This window comes from Chelonoidis abingdonii, chromosome 4 (genome assembly GCF_003597395.2).
Source record: "Chelonoidis abingdonii isolate Lonesome George chromosome 4, CheloAbing_2.0, whole genome shotgun sequence".
NCBI lineage: Eukaryota > Metazoa > Chordata > Testudines > Testudinidae > Chelonoidis > Chelonoidis abingdonii.
In genome coordinates, this window is record NC_133772.1 from 132,769,180 (window position 1) to 132,787,104 (window position 17,925).

At 40.7% G+C, this 17,925-nt stretch overlaps 1 protein-coding gene across 6 annotated transcripts in view; it reads left to right on the forward strand.

Annotated features, from left to right (window-relative positions):
- The window catches only part of TRAF3 (TNF receptor associated factor 3), a 99,768-nt gene extending 94,499 nt beyond the window's left edge, over positions 1-5,269 (forward strand). For all 6 annotated transcript variants that reach the window (XM_032771582.2, XM_032771587.2, XM_032771588.2 and 3 more), the window contains 2 exons: positions 2,303-2,477; positions 3,884-5,269. In XM_032771582.2, the coding sequence (XP_032627473.1) occupies positions 2,303-2,477; positions 3,884-4,455 (747 nt within the window). In that variant the 3' untranslated portion in view covers positions 4,456-5,269. The remainder of the gene's footprint in view (positions 1-2,302; positions 2,478-3,883) is intronic.
- The last annotated feature ends 12,656 nt before the right edge of the window (positions 5,270-17,925 follow it).

Consider the following 17,925-nt stretch of genomic DNA (forward strand, 5'->3'; position numbering starts at 1 on the left):
TTCTGTGTATTTGGAATTATCCTGAACAATTTTGAGGGATAAAATATAACCCACTCTGGCAATAAACAAAACTCTGTTTGTAAAACCTAGATGCATTGTGGTCAAGAGTAGCATATTAAATATGGCTTGGTGGAAAAAAAGTTGTTCCTAAAAAAGCAATAGTCCTGGCATTTTCTCCCATATTGGCACCATTGTTCCCAGGAAAAACCTTGCCTATACTTTTTCTGTATTTTTCCTATAGTGGAACTCCCTGGTTCACATGAAAATTATTTTTCTTTGTATTGTGTCTGTTGACGCCAGTCAGAGATCAGGGCCCCATTGTGTGAGGCACTGTACAACATACACCTCAACTCTGATATAACGCGACCCAATATAACACAAATTTGGATATAATGCGGTAAAGCAGTGCTCCGGGGTGGGCGGGGCTGCACACTCCGGCAGATCAAAGCAAGTTCAATATAAGACGGTTTCACCTATAACGTGGTAAGATTTTTTTGGCTCCCGAGGACAGCGTTATATTGAGGTAGAGGTGTATAACTAAAAGATGGCTGCTGCCCCAGTGAGTTTGCAGTTTCACTCTAGTTCCATGAATACAAGTCAAGAGTCAATTTATGGGTATGTTTTAAATTTGTGTGATTCTGAATCTGTGAACTTCTGCTCTAAGTTTGGTGATATGCTCTTATACAATTGGATTAGGTCATCTCATGGTGTGCTCCCTTTTACATATACGGCTCAAGGCTGTTCTCTGTTTTATTTCCCTCTGTGGTCTTTTGTGATGAAATAAAATTTTTTGTCTTCGTAGTTTGTGATTAGCTTCACTACGCACAGTGACATTAATCTATTTGATGGGAGCACGAATCCACACATTTGATTTAGTACAGAGCTTTGCTTCACATAGTCATCATTTCAAGATTCATACATATTTTGAAGCATCAATGTAAAAAAAAATAAAAAAATTAACGGTTATTCTTGAAACGTACCACATAACTTAGTATTTCTTAGATATAGCAAGATAAAACACACCTCTAGAATATAATAATTCTACCAGCGGCCTGTCAAATTTGAAGCCTTCATTTAATTATTACAGATTTCCAGTATGTACTGAAACCAGGTGGTTAAAATAGACATCCGAAAGGGGAAGTGAATGAAGTGTGGGACATTAGGGTTATCCCCACAGAGAACATTGAATGCTTGATTATCTGCCCAGAAGGCAGACACAAAATAAACTGAACTTGTCTTTTGTATTAAAACGCAAAAAAAAAAATGTAGAAGTGAAACATTTTGAAATTTGCTGGAGCTGTTTAATAAACTCTGATAGATTATATGAAACCGTCAAGTCAGATCTGGAATTTAACTGTAGCTGGTAGCCAAAGCAGTTTCTTGTTTCAAATACTTTCACTATCATTTTAACTCTATAATTGAATACATGGTTCTGGCTAAAATTCCTGCTGTTCTAAATTAGCTGTGAAAGTATAAAGCGTTCCATATTTTTTGTATTAGATTTGAAGCAATCTGGTGGGTGTGCTCTTCCTTCCTTGCTTAATTTTTTTATTAAAATAGAATAGTGAGAAATGAAATGTGTGCCTGCTTCAGAGATGAGAAGATTTTCTGCACTTCTCTTGAACAAAGACCTTATGGCTTTTTAAAATTATGAATAACTGTAAATGTAAAGCTGACCCAGGGAGCACCTTCAGGATGCATGGCCTGTTTAAATTCAGGAGCCAAAGGGTGCTTGAGTGACCAGAAACATGAGTTCTACTGACTTTTGTCTCTTAAATCACTTAGATGCTTTTGAAAAATCCCATTCAAATTAAACTCAACAAATGAGTAAAATCTTCATTATAAGACCTTATATTGAAACAAGCGTCTGTAATCAAAGGCCAAAATATTAATTTTCTAACTTGTTCTTAAATCTGATTTTTACTGGAGATCCTGACAGTTCTCTAATAATAGCAGCACATACAGACGGCTTTCGTATTTCAAAGTGCTGTTCAGACGTTCATTGTCACAGCACCCTTATGAAGTAGTTATCTCTGTTTCACGCTTCGTGGAAACTGAGAGGTTAAGTGTCATAACCAAAGCCACCCAGGAGATCAGTGGGGCAGAACCAGTAGTAAAACTGTTCCTGTTTTAGTCCCATCCTTATTCCTTTAGATTATGCTACCGCTAAGGTTCATTTAAGAGATGTGAGTTTATTTTAAATGGTTTTTCTCACAGACACAGTCCTTGTATAACCTTCATTATTTCCAGCTTTTCCTGGTGGTTTTCTTTTCTTTTAACTAAATTTTACTGTTTCATAAAGCGAGTGATAGACAATCAAGCAGAGAAATTGAAAGAACTGGACAAAGAGATCCGCCCATTCCGACAGAATTGGGAGGAGGCAGACATCATGAAGAGCAGTGTGGAGTCCCTCCAGAACAGAGTGAGTGAGCTGGAAAGCGTTGATAAAACTGCAGGACAAGGAGCTCGAAATACAGGTGAGTGTAAGCACAATGGAGTAAAGTAGCACCCAGCAGCTACTGTAAAAAAGCCAAATGAGCTATTTTGAATGCAACTCCCATTGTGATTTTCCTTTGAAAACATCAGTAACACTGATCCTTCAGTTTCTTGAAAAGAAAATTAGATGTGTAATCTTTTTGTTAAAGGCATGACATTCCCCTTCCCAATTGTACCTTAGACTTCATTCCTATCTTATTTTGTTCTCTTGAACATAGTGTTGATTACACTGAAAGTTAGTTGCAAATATTTTCTCAGCTGGTCTTAGAAAGCTAATAGATTCCAGTAGCTTCTTTATAAAATATTTTCAGTGTATTGGCAAGTATTTTCGGAGTAATATTGTCCTAGTGAACAGATCAGTTATTTTTATTCACTTGAAAATATGCTTCCAGACGTTGATTTACAGACTGTTATGTCTGGTACGGAGGAATGTTTGATGTGAAGAACACAATGAGAGCTATTTGAATAGTAAGGTCATTGCCTCACACATTGAACAAGGTGATGAAAGTCACAAGTTAGCAGTACAGTGTAGACCATTCTTAAGGGTTCAGGCAATATTGTTGGGTTCAAAAACAAATTACTAGCTAAAATTATCTTTACAAAAAAACTGCCTCATGTAAGTACCTCTACTAATCCACACTGCCTATTTTTGTTGTTGTTGCCAGACTGTACAATACAAAGGAATAAAGTGATGACTATTATCTTCCATGAGAGGGGAAGAAAAAACCCATTAAAAAATGAACAAACAACAAAACTTGGGGAGATGGGAGTACTTAGTACCATGTAGTCCAGAAAACTGTTTATCCATAATAGGACATAGCTTGAATTTTCAGCTTTTACTCATAATACATTTGCTGCTGATCCCCAATGAAGGATCAGGCAAAGATGAAGATTCTGAACCAACCCACGGTTGTTCTTCATTTAAATGGGATCACATGAGTTCTGTCATCATTTTCAAAGGTTTCCACAATGATAAATCTATAGTTAATATTATTAAACCCTTGGCAAACAGCTGATTAGGGAAAAAGGTCAAATTTTGTTCTTTGACTGACTGTATCGCATGGTGATTTGAACAATATTTATGCTGGATGTTTTGAGTGCTTGACATTTCTACCAAGTGTAGTGCAGTTCCCAACTTCCTGTGTAATACAGTAAAATATCAGCCTTATAAAAGAGCCAGTTAATATCACTGCTTGCTGGCAGTGGAAATTAATGTATGTGGCTAAATGTGAGTTGGTTCTTAACTTTATACTATTTTACTTTATGCTATTATAGTATTGTGAGATTTATTTATTTATTTGTGCTATTGATTATTAATTCTATATATTTTTTTAAAAAGTTAAATTATTCTTTCTTTCTCACAAACCCCCTCTCCATTTTCTACTAGCCGTACTAGAGACACAACTAAGTAGACACGATCAAATGCTGAGTGTTCATGATATTCGGTTGGCTGACATGGACCTCCGATTCCAGGTGTTAGAAACTGCCAGTTACAATGGAGTATTAATTTGGAAAATTCGAGATTATAAACGTCGGAAACAAGAGGCCGTCATGGGGAAGACTCTGTCCTTGTACAGCCAGCCTTTTTATACTGGATACTTTGGCTATAAGATGTGTGCCAGAGTTTACCTTAATGGAGATGGCATGGGAAAAGGGACGCACTTGTCATTGTTTTTCGTCATAATGCGAGGAGAATATGATGCCTTACTTCCTTGGCCATTTAAACAGAAAGTGACTCTGATGCTAATGGATCAGGGAGCTTCTCGACGTCACTTAGGAGATGCTTTCAAGCCAGATCCAAACAGCAGTAGTTTCAAGAAGCCTACTGGAGAAATGAACATTGCATCTGGTTGCCCAGTCTTTGTGGCTCAAACAGTTCTAGAAAATGGAACGTATATTAAAGATGATACTATTTTTATTAAAGTCATAGTGGATACTTCGGATCTACCAGACCCCTGACATATAAATGGGGAGGCAGTTAAACAGAAGACAACTCCATTGGGGGTTTTCTATCAGTTTGTCTTCAATCAGAGGTCCTAAAGCACAAAGGACCACCTTGTGGAACAGAAGGAAGAGTTTGAAGGCATAACTTCATAGGGTCCAATGGCGAAAGTAGCAACACATTAAGAAATCATATCATGGTATATTTTCTAATAGAACTAGTAACACTTAAACTCTGAAGAATTATTTATCCCTCATGAGGATAATGATTACAGTCAGAGAGGCTTTTTTATTTAACTTATTAATCTAGTCAATTGGAGGTGAAAAGACATGTAAAGTGTGTGCTGAATAAATTACCTGACTTTTCTTCGTTTAGACTAGAATACAAAAAAGTTCATATGTGGGTTAGCTGGAACCTATCAGCATGTTAAGTAAAAGAAGAAATGATGAAGTAATGTTGCAACTATGATATAATTATTTTGAAAAACTAAGTGCAATCATATCTGAAATACAATATATTGTCTTTTTAAGGCCTCATCTGGTCTCTGTTTTAATAATTACTTTGTCAGAAGACCTTGAAAAATATTCAGGTCTTCTTGAAAGTATCTAAATCAAAATCATATTTTTATTTAAAGTTCTATTAATAATTGTTACAGAAAACATTTTATTTTAAAGCTATTGATAGACTGATATTTCTTGGAAGAAAAATAGAAGATATTAAACACTGGTTATCACTTGTGATAAAAAAAGAAATTATTCAACTATTGATGTTATTTCTCTTTAGAAATGTAAACCTACAATATATGTCGTAGTTAATGACACTATTTCAAAATTAAGGAAAAATCACTCATGGATGCTGTGCATCATTATCAGATTTATAATTGTTTTCACCCTAAAATAGGGCATTTGTTGAACTTTGGAGTTCTAAACGGAATCCTGTACGCTTTTAAAGTTCTGCCTCATGCTTTCCAATCAAGCTATATATATTGCTGACAGCATAGATGTGCAACACCTAATATTTTCAGTGTGGGGAAGAGGATTAGTGCTGAAAAACAGCCAGTCGTAGTCCTCTAAATTCATTCTGTACTAGCGATCATTGCATCTTATTAAGTATATATGATCAGGAAGCAATGGAAAGATGATGGTGGCTTGCATGCATACATGTGCCTTAAATGTGACGTGCTGCTCATAAACCATAGCTTGGTATTTAGATTAATTATAATACCCAAAATGGTAGTTTTAACTGGACTTCAGGCAAAATGTGTAGCCTTGTCTTCAGAGCCCTTAGATAATTTGCAACATGCAGGATAGAAGCCAAAGTCCAGATTTGGCTGCGAGAGCGTCTGTGGAATCCATCATGTTCAGGTGCCAAATTTGTAGCACACTGCTCCTATGGAGCTTGGACTTTGACAGTGCCCCTAGGCTAACATGAAGGAAGATGTCATGCTTCCTCCCAATCCGGTGTATGGAAGTTGGCAGCACTTTAAATTGACTAATCTGAGAATTCTGAGTGGATAGTAATGTATACGCTCATTGGTGTCTGTTCATGGCAGACTGACAAGCATCCTAACTGGGAAATGCCCGGATTATTGTTATAGCTTCCTGAACTTCAGCAGCAAGCATTTCCTAGCCCTGAAACATGCTAATTGCAACCCACTGTGTTTATCTACTTCTGCTTGTTAGTCTGGAAGTAGAAAGTCCAATGGCATAACTTAACTATATACCAGCCATCTGGGTGCTGCTTTAAAATCTGACTGCTGCTTAGAACTAAGGGAGAAGCTAATTAGTACACCTTTGTGCACGTGAGAGGGAATTGTGCCGGTCGTCTTGGCTGTCAGGGTTGTACCCATTCAGTTTTCCACTTTTAGGGGCATAGCCACAATATTTACCTTGGGCTCAGTTGAATTCATGCCTTTGTAGTTCAGCTTGTCTCTGTTGCCATTGTCTTTTATGGCTGTGCCTTCACAAACTGTGCCTGCAAGAAGTACTTTCCTGTTACAAATATACTGTGCATGCTAAGTGGTCTTCATGGGTTTTCCAGGCACCTGCTAGAATACTGCCTGCTTCTTGGCATCCAAAACATTCCATAGCAATCAGTCTTCCTGTTCTTGCTTCCACTGTCTAGGTACTATATTCCTTTTATGGTACATAGGTGACAACAGGTGCAAGCTATTGTGCTAATGTTTCACTTCTGGCACAGAAGGAGGACTTCCTACAGAAGATCTATGTGGCACTTGCAGTTTTATGCAGGCAGCCTAAGTAAACCCATCACTTATGCTTTAGAGCAAAGGTTCACTCAACTTGCATACCACTCTAATAGTCATGAATGTAGGCAGCTGAGCTTTTGTGTATGTGCATCACAGAATTTTACTGAAAACAGGATTCCCAAGTGGAAATGTCCAAAGGGCTCTGCTCCCATTGCTAATATGTATTGTGAAATTTAAATGAAAATGTATGGTCACATAAGAATAGTTTCTATCCTGTTTGAATCTGTAACTGATTTAGCTGAGAGTTGTATAACAATCAATTTAATTGTGTTTTGCAATTTTGTAGATGCAGGCTACAAGTCTTGCAGCAGAATTACGCTCCTGAATTCAAGCTCTTAAACAAAAAATGAAACAGGAGCAAGTGTAAATTTATAGTGTAGTCTTCTTGAGTCTGCATACAGCTTAATAATAGTTCTGGGATGTCTGAATCACCAGTTCATCTCAGTGTGATGTTAACTCTGAAACCTCTTGATGAAAATTTAAATGTCAACAATAATTGTTTGCTGGTTATTTTACCAGAAACACAAGCTAATATATTTAATCCATAGTTCTCCAAACTTCATTCCATGCTTACTCAGATGCCAGAAGTGCAAGCTGTCAAAACCTCCAGCTTCTTTCTAACCGCTTCTGTCATGCAGTAATATATTGCCAATACAAAAATCTTTTGGCATATACATTGATTTTAATATCAAGATAATCAACATGGAAGCTGTATTTTCATTTTTAAAAACGATGTGAAGCTGCCACAGAATTTTCAGTTTGCTCCCCTTAATTCTGCAGAATCCAATCTTATACAAGATGTAACTATATCCTGGTGTGGAGTACATCAATTTTAATATCCCCATATCTGCAGAAATTGCCAGATATCCCTGGACTGTGAGATTTTTGCTGTATATGTAAGTGGGTTTCCTCAGCTTCCCAGCAATGAAAGTATGTATCAGTTAGAGAAATAAGGTCATGAAATATCATCCAAATTTAGGGTAAAGATTCCTTGTGCTTTACTGCCCTTTTGGTCCAGTAAGGTTATTAAACATTTATTTTTCCCCTGAACGTTCAGATTTTTTTTCTCCCAGATATTTCAGACATTTTCTGGGGACTATCTATGAAAATGACTCACAGGGCTATATTCTGCCCTCAGATCGCGCCCTTGAAGCCCCATGAGCTTCAGTAGAGTTGCATGAATGCAGTGGAGGGCCCATGGTATTTGAGTCACAGTGCTAATCATGATCATAAACAGAATTTCTTCATAATGGAATCTTGTCATTGCTGTTTAGTATTCATTAGCAGTGCACAGCCAGATGCTCTTGCTGTTTGTTCCACAGTAGTGACCTTCTAACTGTATGTATATGCATCTCCCACTTCCGTTGGAACATCTAGCAAAAAGATTGAAATCTACTAGAAGTTTTCTGTCTGTACGCTATGCGTACAGTACGTATGCATTTGTTGTTTAAAAAAAAGAAGTCTCAAATTCCAAACAGGATGAAACTATTTCAGCGTTTAAAGACCAATCTGTGATCCTTATACATGACCGCATTTGCATTACTTCTCTGTTGATCTTAAAGGGATCTTGTTTAGCTATTGTCTACATGTACGCCTTCACAACTTAAGTCAACTGCTGACTTTTTATATGCAATGTTGATTTCAGCCTTTTACTGTAAATTTGTTCTTCTCAAAGAGAATGTGCAATAGGAAAACAGAAAAGGGTAGCTCAACTTCAGTGATAATGAAATGTAATGAATAACATGCTAGTTATCTTAAAAAAAAATAAAGATAAAGTGCAGTTTAATTCCTCTTCCAAATTGGTTTTCCTATTTGGAAAAGGAAAGTTGAAGATATGAAATGTGCCTGATGAATCTCTCAAATGCAAGGTAATGGAGAACTGTGTTAGTTGTAGTTTTAAAGTACTGAACCCATGAATGTTAGGGTACGATTGTACTGCTCAAGTTGCTACCAACTTGCCCTGATTATGGCATGTTACGACTGACTTTAAAACCCACCTATTTGTTAACTGTAGTCCATCATGCTGAACAGGCATTTCACCAACAATGCAGTTTCTAATAACATTGGTGCTCTGTGGTGCAAGACAGAAAAGCGTGTAGGCAGTGGTAGAGAAGTATTCTGCACCTCCTGACTATATCAAATGTTACTGCAGTCTTGATGCCTTGATGTTTAACTATGCAAATATATTAATAGGTGGAGGGAGAAAAATAATCTTAGCGAATGAATTTTAGTTACAAACCTAGTACCTTAGTTTTCACTGTTACAATGTTATATATATATTCCGGGTTTATCATCGGACGAAGAATTGTTTGACCATATAGAAGTTGTCAAAATAACCCCAGCCCCCAAATCAATCTTTGTTGACTGTTGGAAATATTTTTTGCTGCTGCTGCTAAGGGAGACTCATGGATAGCAGCAAGCCCTGGATTCCCACATTCCAGGTATGAAGATTCAGCACACTGCACACAAAATCTGCTTTGTCTCGTGGGAAGTGGGTAGCTTGCTGGATCCTTCTGAAAACTTTATATGGATGCTCCATGGAGTGGCGTCTAGTTCACACATCTCTCCTTTCACTCAGCTAATCAGGAGATTCAGGGTTTAAAAAAAAACAAGTTGGTGCTGGGCAGCTCAGAATGAAGAGGTGGGCGAAAGATTATTGGGGTTTTTTTATTTCGGAAGATAAGAAAATGGAAAAACAGCTAGTCCTCTGCCCACTTCTTCCTGGTATTCCTGTAGTTTACTTCAATCAATACCTCTCAACTTCTGTTGACCTAGAAATCATGGTAACTTCAAAAAAAAAAAAAAAAAAAGCCTACTCTGGACTTTGGTCTATTTGATAGTGATTGTTAGTGCTTACTGTATAATACATAGTGCTTTTCATTTACAAAGCATTTTACAAACAAGAACTAATCCTCACACGAAGCATTCACAATTTATGGACAGGAGAACTGAGGTAGAGAGGTTAAATGACTTTGCCCAGAGCCACAAAAGGAGCCTGTGCTGGAGCCAAGGTTAGATTAGAGGTTCCTGTCTCCTAGTACTATGTTCAGACCAGTGGACCTCACCTTTTCATGTGCTTATCCCTTAAAGGAACTGAAACAAATGAAATGACATATTTTAAAGACCCACAGTCAAGACTGTAAGGGCTAGAATTAAATATCAGAGCTGTCATGATTTGGGGGCATGCATGTGACAGCCCACATGTCACCAAACACAGTCCTTTTCAATTGTTTTTATGGTGCCCTCATTTTGAGGGATAGATTTTAAGGGCTCAAGTAGGCAGGGAGACCAAACATAGTTTAAGAGGATTAATTTTGGTTCTGTCAACCTTTACTGTGACCCTTTCTTAATCAGTTTAGCTGAGCAACAACATTGAGGGTTTAACTGTACTTCCTGCCTTTTAATCTGAGTCTTCAAGACAGTGCCAAATGGGAGAAGGTCAAGAAGAATTTTTAGGTGCAAATTCAGAGGCATCCCTTAAATTCTGGAAGAGCTGAGAGAGACAGCACACAAGGGATCTGTTTAATCCTATTTCTCTTCTAATTTATTGGCAAGACTGTAGCTTTTGTCTTCCATTTCATGATCTTAGTGTCTATATTAGGCCACATTTTCCTCCAAGTTAGGATTAGTTCCTTAGGGTTTAAATAACATCTAAATGTCACAGAGATATGCCTGATCCAATATCCCAGGATTTATGTAAATTCAGATCTGGATCCCAACTCTGTGGTTTTGGTTCATCAACCCACTTAAGCAAGGGTTTGTTGTTCTTGGTGGTTTTTTTTTACATTTTGGTCCTTTGGAACTAAACTCTTAATTTGGTTGCCAGTTCCACGAGGACTTTTTAACTTCTTAGCAATGCCAGTGTCCACTCGCACCATTGCTAACAGTGGGATGCGTAGTGAGAGAATTTGACTCTGTCTAAGGGTTACTGAGATAAACCAGCATTGCCATACGTAAAGGTCATTCTCCTGCATAGAGTGTTCTGAGCTTTAAATTCAGTTGTAGCTCATTTTTGAAAGGACACATTTTTCAACTATGACCTGTCTCACTGGCAGCGAGTTGTGTAATCTGCACTTGTGGAATGGAAAAGTTCAGGCTTCCATCATTGCTGATGCACCATATGATCCACACATTTATTTTCCTTGTAGCTGTAATGTTAGGGGTTATATAACTTTTCAGTTTTATAGGGGAATAAAGGGGGAAAATTCAGGATTTCTTATGAGATCTAAAACTCCAATAATTTAGTGGTGACTAAGGGATGTTAATATCCCATTCAGAAACAATGGGCTGTAAGTAGGTCCATTCGTCTCAGACAAGTAGGATAACCTTTAAAACACACGAAACAGCATACAAATTGGAAAAGCTAAAAGCTGACATTTCCAAGAAATTCTCTTAAGAAATATCTGTGGAAAATACGTGAGTAATCAAGAATAATGTACAAATTAATGTTTATAAAACTTGTGTAACTTACATTTTGTCTCATACTCTTCAGTGAATGGTACACCTGTTACATTCAGTTTTACGATCCAAAAACAAAGACCAAAGAAGGCCAACCTCATTTGATTGTGTATATTCTGCCTGTCTTAATTATCAATAGCTGTAAGGATACAGTGCAAGTGATCTGGTAACCAGTGGTATTCGTCCTTTTTTTTTAAGGGGGGGCGGGGACAGACTTTAAAAATGTATAATTTATTGCTCAGCAATAACCATGTTGTTAATAATAATAATAATGAAGCAACATGTCTTAATTTTCCAATAGCATTATTATATGTTGTATACTGTGTTTTTGGTATTTATTTGTGTTTGGAGGTCTTGCTATGTCTTTTGTGTTTTAATGCTAATACAAGGACAGTGTGTATAAGAGTGTAGAATGCAAAACTATGAGATGCTAAACTGTCTGTTATTAAAGGAAAAATAAATCTAAGTAGGAAATCATATTTTTAAAAACAAGATGGTGTGTTGGAATTTGAATGGCTGGAGCTTGCTTACAGAGTAAAAATGTAACCTTTCACCTCCTTTGTATTCATTTATATGATGACTACTTAAGGCTCCATGCATACATGTAGCTGATAGACCTGTATTACATTATTGTTACAACATTTACCACCTTCTCCCACAAGATTCTTTGCTTTGGATTTTTATAAAATCTCAACTTCTACCTGATGAGTCACACAAGTAAAATAAATTAGTAAATTAGTGTTCAGTCTGACATCAAAACAATAGCACAGTCACCAGGCAGATAGAGTAGAACCAATTAAGATGAATTTTCATGCATTCATATGAAACTGAATCCCCAGGAGGATACTGAAGGGAGAGAGTGTGGCTTGAATTTCCAAAAAAATGTATATTATTTTTTCCTCTAACAAAGTTACTGCATTTCTGAGTTCTAAAGTTGAAACCAAAAGAAAAGCAGAGGGATACAATATTTCCAACATGCCTGTGGGGTAACATTTAGATAGTCCACACAAAGTTACATGCTCTCACAATATCATGTAAGTTATGTTGTTGCTCATTCACATTTGAGTTTCAACTGAATGATAATGGGAATTATTGTGATCACCAACAGTGAGGGGCATGTCCTTTTTGTGAAGCATGCAGACTTCTCAAACAGCAATTAGCTCTATCTCCTGACCTCCAGTTGTCTCCATTCCCCTCGTTCTCTGTCTTCCTTGTTTCCTTTTCACTTTCTTTGGCCTATTGTATAGTCCCTACCTTGCCTCTGCTTGTAGAGATATGGGTAGAACCGTACCCTACATCAGTGGTTTTCAAACTCTGGGTTGCGACCCATTACTAAGTTGTGGAATGTAAGGCACTGGGTCACAGTGGCTCTGGTCAGCACCGCTGACGGGGCCGTTAAAAGTCCCGTCGGCTGTGCTACCCGGCTAAGGCAGGCTAGTCCCTACCTGTTCTGACACCATTCTGCCCTGGAAGCAGCCAGCAGCAAGTCCGGCTCCTAGGTGGAGGGACCAGGGGCCTCCATGTGCTGCCCGCACCCCGAGTACCAGCTCCAAATTCCCATTGACTGGGGTATAGCAGTGTCCGCGGTGCCAAGACAGGAAGGCTGCACCACTCACTGCACCACTGACCAGGAGCCTCCCAAGGTAAGCCCCAATCCCCTGCACCAGCCTGGAGGCCCCACCCCCCGACCCAGAACCCCTTCCTGCACCTCAAACCTCTCATCCCCGGCCTCACCCTAGAGCCTGCACCCCCTCCCGCACCCCAACACCCTGCTGTAGTCCAGAGCCCCCTCCCACACCCTGAACCCCTCATCCCCAGCTCCATTGTCAACAATTTTCTTCAACTGGGTCACCAGAAAAAAAGTTTGAAAACCACATCTGTCCACTGTGTGTCTAATTAGCTCTGGTGGCAAAGCTATGCTTTTGGCAGCATCTCTCTCTCTGATTAGTCCTCCTGTCCTATGAGGTGACTGGAGGTGCAGCCTGGAGAGCTTCCCCCATGACTCTAGCTCAGGGGTTCTCAACGTGGGGGTTGGGACCTCTTGGGGTTGCGAGGTCATTACAATGGGGGGGTTGTGAGCTGTTAACCTCCACCCCAAATCCCACTTGCCTCCAGCATTTATAATGGTGTTAAATATATTAAACAGTGTGTTTAATTTAGTGGGGGACGGGTTGTACATGGAGGCTTGCGATCAGGGGTGGCTCTAGGCACCACCAAAGCAAGCATGTGCTTGGGCAGCCCATCTTCAGGAGTGGGAGGGATCCAGCATGGGATCTGAGAACCAATAGGGGGCTCCAGGCGCTGTAGTTCCTTGGTTAGCTCCCTGCCTATAGCCCCAGCCCTGGATCAGGGAAAGAACTACACTTCCCAGCATTTCCTTGGCCACTATCAATAGGAAAGGAAGAGAGAGGAAGTGAGTAGTGGAGACCTCATGCTGCAGTCTGCTGAGTGGAGACCTGCACGGTGTAGGGTAGCGATACCATATTTTAACATTCAAAAAATAGGACACTCCATGGGGAGGGAGGGTAGCCCCACCCTGCCACCATCCACTCCCTCTGACTGCTCCCCACAGAAACTCCAACCCTCCCTACTCCCTGATCACCCCCTCCTGTGACCCCACCCCCTATCTAAGCCTCCCTCTTGTCCCCAACTGCCCCATCCTGAGACACCCCTCCCCCCAACTTCCACCCTAGGACCTCACCCGCTACCTGTCCCCTGACAAACTCCTGGGACTCCCAGGCCTGTCCAACCGCTGCCTGTCCCCTGACTACCCCCCCAACCTCCGCCCCATCCAACCCCCCCTGCTCCCTGTCCCTTGACTGCTCCCCCCGGAACTCCCTACCCCTTCTCCAACCCCACCAGCCCCCTTACCATGCCACTCAGACCAGCATGTCTAGCTCCGTGCAGTGCCAGACACGCTGCTGCAATAATGCTGCCGTGCTCCCCCGCAGAGCCACAGCTGGTGCCCCCACCCCCTTCCGCCAGCACCTGCCTTCCAGATTTGAACACCTCAAAATTCAGGAGTGCTCAAGCTCAGTTTGAGCAGCTGTTACTTCATTTCTCCCAAATCAAATATACTGATCCACTGTAACTTGCTGTAGAAAAAGTAGGATAAAATTGAGCAAGAAATGCTTCCCAGTGGTTATTGGGACTGGAATTGCTATTTTCAGCAGCCATTGCCTGTTTGTTTAAAAGGAAGACAGTGATATTGCATTGGCAAATTCCCCATAGAAAGAAAGAGCGGAACAAAAGAATAATAAAGGCACTTCAACTTTTCCTTATAATATGCATCCAGATATCCTCCAATCACACAAGTTGAAAAGTGTTCCACTTTACTGCAGTTCTGTAACCATACGGGAACCAATGCTGTCTGTGTTCTGTGCACATCCAAAATTTCTGCTGAAGGACCCACTTTGGGAGCGAGTTACCAGTGACCCAGGGCTGTGGCGAAAGGAGGGTGCAGGTGGTGGGAGGGAGAGCCCAGGGCTGGGGCGGCAGGAGGTGGGGGGGGGCAATGGTGGGGAGGAAGAAGGAAGCCCAGAGCTGGGACGTCAGGAGGTGTAGGGGGGAGGAGAGCCCAGGGCGGGGCAGCAGGGGGGTGCAGAGGGGAGCCCAGGGCTGGGGTAGGGAGCAGCCAAAATTTTTTTTTGCTTGGGGCAGCAAAAAACCTAGAGCCGGCCCTGCTTGCGATGTGAAAGGAGTCGCCAGTAAAAAAGTTTGAGACCCACTACTCTAGCTCCTCCAATCCAGGAGGATGAAGTGGATGCCCAGGATCGAAACAGGTGTCACCTGAAACTGAGAGTGACCCATGCCAGTCCAGGAGGCTTAACAGATTAACATGGTTCACCACCTGGAATATAAGGGTTGTCAGCTTCATCAGCACGAAGGGTATGGCTATGTGCTGGGTGCAGTCCTGTGGACCAAGTGGGGGAGAGTCCGTTATCAACGTCATCTTAATCAAAACATGGTTAAAGGAAAAAGACACACTGGGTGGATGGATGTCTGAGGATGGGGGTGAAAAGGTTGACCCTTTCTGCACACTCACAATGTGCTTAGCTAGACCTTTCTTCCTTGGCTGTAAGGGCTGCAGCTTTGGTATCCATGGGACAGTGCACTTGATAATGCCTCTTCGGGTACTCTTGACATACCCTGTCCTACACATCACATTTTCTCCTTGTACGTATACCCCGAGCACTCTGTGCATGTGCTGCACAGGATCAAGCCCTTGTTGTGTTATCTTTTAACAAGTGTGAAGCAACTAAACGCTTATCTTTTTATGTTTTTCGTTCACTGATGGAGCAGATCACTTGGAAGTTGAGTCCTCGTCAACTAAGGGCTGACTTCAAACCTCTGTGCTCTGTCTAGAATGGACCCTTCTGAATGTTTTCTGTTTAGTGCAGTGTAGAAGTCACCTTCCAAATATTCTTGGTTTGAGTGGAGAAAAGAAAAATTACTTTAACCGTGATCCCTTAACATTGCTTTCCCACATACAGTGAATCCCATTGGGAATAATGTATAAAACTCATTCTCACCTTGAATAGCATAATGCAAGAAGATACTTTCTGTAAAACAGGTCACAGGAGGTAACTTACATTTATATGTTTCAGAGGGGTAACCATGTTAGTCTGTATCAGCAAAAAGAATGAGGAGTACTTGTGTCATCTTAGAGACTAACAAATTTATTTCAGCATAAGCTTTTGTGGGCTAAAACCTACTTCATCAGATGCATGCAGTGGAAAATACAGTAGGAAGATTATATATACTGTGACAGACCCAGGCCAGTGGAGTACAGGAGTCTGGTAGAAGGCAAATATACAGGTCACTGGATGAGTAGTATCAGAGCGGTAGCTGTGTTAGTCTGGATCTGTAAAAGCAGCAAAGAGTCCTGTGGCACCTTATAGACTAACAGATGTTTTGGAGCATGAGCTTTCTTGGGTGAATACCCACTTCATCGGATGCACTACTGGATGAGTAGTTTTCTGTTTCCTGAGTGACCAGATCAGGGGCTGCACTAGAGTAATCAGGAACCTGCTAGAACCAATTAAGGCAGACAGGCTGATTAGAACACCTGCAGCCAATCTAATCAGGGCACCTGGGTTTAAAAAGGAGCTCACTTCAGTTCGTGGTGGGTGTGTGAGGAGTTGGGAGCAAGAGGCACAAGGAACTGAGAGAGGGTGTGCTGCTGGAGGACTAAGGAGTACAAACATTATCAGACACCAGGAGGAAGGTCCTGTGGTGAGGATAAAGGTGTTTGGAGGAGGCCATGAGGAAGTAGCCCAAGGAGTTGTAGCTGTCATGCAGGAGGCACTATAGACAGCTGCAATCCACAGCTGCAATCCACAGCTGGGCTTGAGTAGAGGGTTTGGTTCCCCCCAAACCTCCTAACTCCTGATCAGATACAGGAGGAGTTGATCCAGACTGTGGGTTCCACCAGAGGGGAAGATCACTGAGGTGAGCAAATCTGCCAATAAGCACAGGACCCACCAAGGTAGAGAAGGAACTTTGTTACAATACACACAGAGACACATACGCACACACACACACCATGAAAAAAATGGAGGTTGCCACGCCAACTCTAACAAGATTAATAGTCCACCTTAATTGATTGATCTTGTTAGAGTTAGTATGGCAACCCTCATTTTTTCATGGTGTGTGTATAATCCTACTGTATATTCCCCTGCATGCATCCGATGAAGTGGGCTGTAGCCCACAAAAGGTTATGCCCAAATACATTTGTTAGTCTATAAGGTGCCACAAGTGCTCCTTGTTCTTTTTACACGTATATATGGTTTCTTTCCCCACAAGAGTATAGATTGTTTCATCTGATAGACATACAATTCTCTCTCTCAGAGAGAACATAGCAGCTTTTTAACAAACATTAAACATGACAGTTTAGGACAGGAAATGAAGAGTTCATTCTCCATTTTTATGCACAGGGTGCACATTGTAGTTACTTCACTTGGAATTGGGCCAGGATACCATGCTCTTCTCTTGCAAGACTTGCAAGGGAATTGTTAATAACCTAGTCAGTGGTCTTGTCCAAAAGATCTTGGGCAACATTTTCAAAAGCATTTAAATCCCTAAGTCTCATCGACTTTTAATGGAACTTGGGGCTTGACTATGTGGCATTTTAAACCTGATCAAATTGCATTAATCCAGTTTGAAAACAGGTACACATGGCAAAAATTCATTACTGTGCATTAAGTCCACATTTATCACTAACTTTGATGACCTCTTGCAAAGTGGACTAGGCTTGCTTCGAATTGAATGAGACTGGTCTATTAGCGTGGACACAATTGCTGACTAGGTTATTAACAATTCCCCTACAACTCTTGCAAGAGAAGGACACGGTACCCTGGCCCAATTCCAAGTAGAGTAACTACAATGTGCACCCTGTGCATTAAAATGGAGACAGTATCTTCATTTCCTATTCTGAACTGTAGTGTTTAATGTTTGTTAAACAGCTGCTACATTCTCTCAGAGAGGACTGTATTTCTGCCAGATGAAAGGATCTATACTCTTCTGGGGAAAAAACCATATATAAATGTAAATTACCTCCTGTGTCCTGTTTTGCAGAAAGTATCTTGTATAAAACTCGTTCTCACCACCTTTCATGTTTCCAATGGCCATCCCACAGCACTTGCAGTTGGACCATTATTGACCTGTCCATTTACAGGTGTCCCCTCCCATGCTTTGGTGTCAAGTTCCCAAGATGATCCCTCCACCTATAAAAGCTGGCCTAGGGCCAAATTTTGCCCCTTTG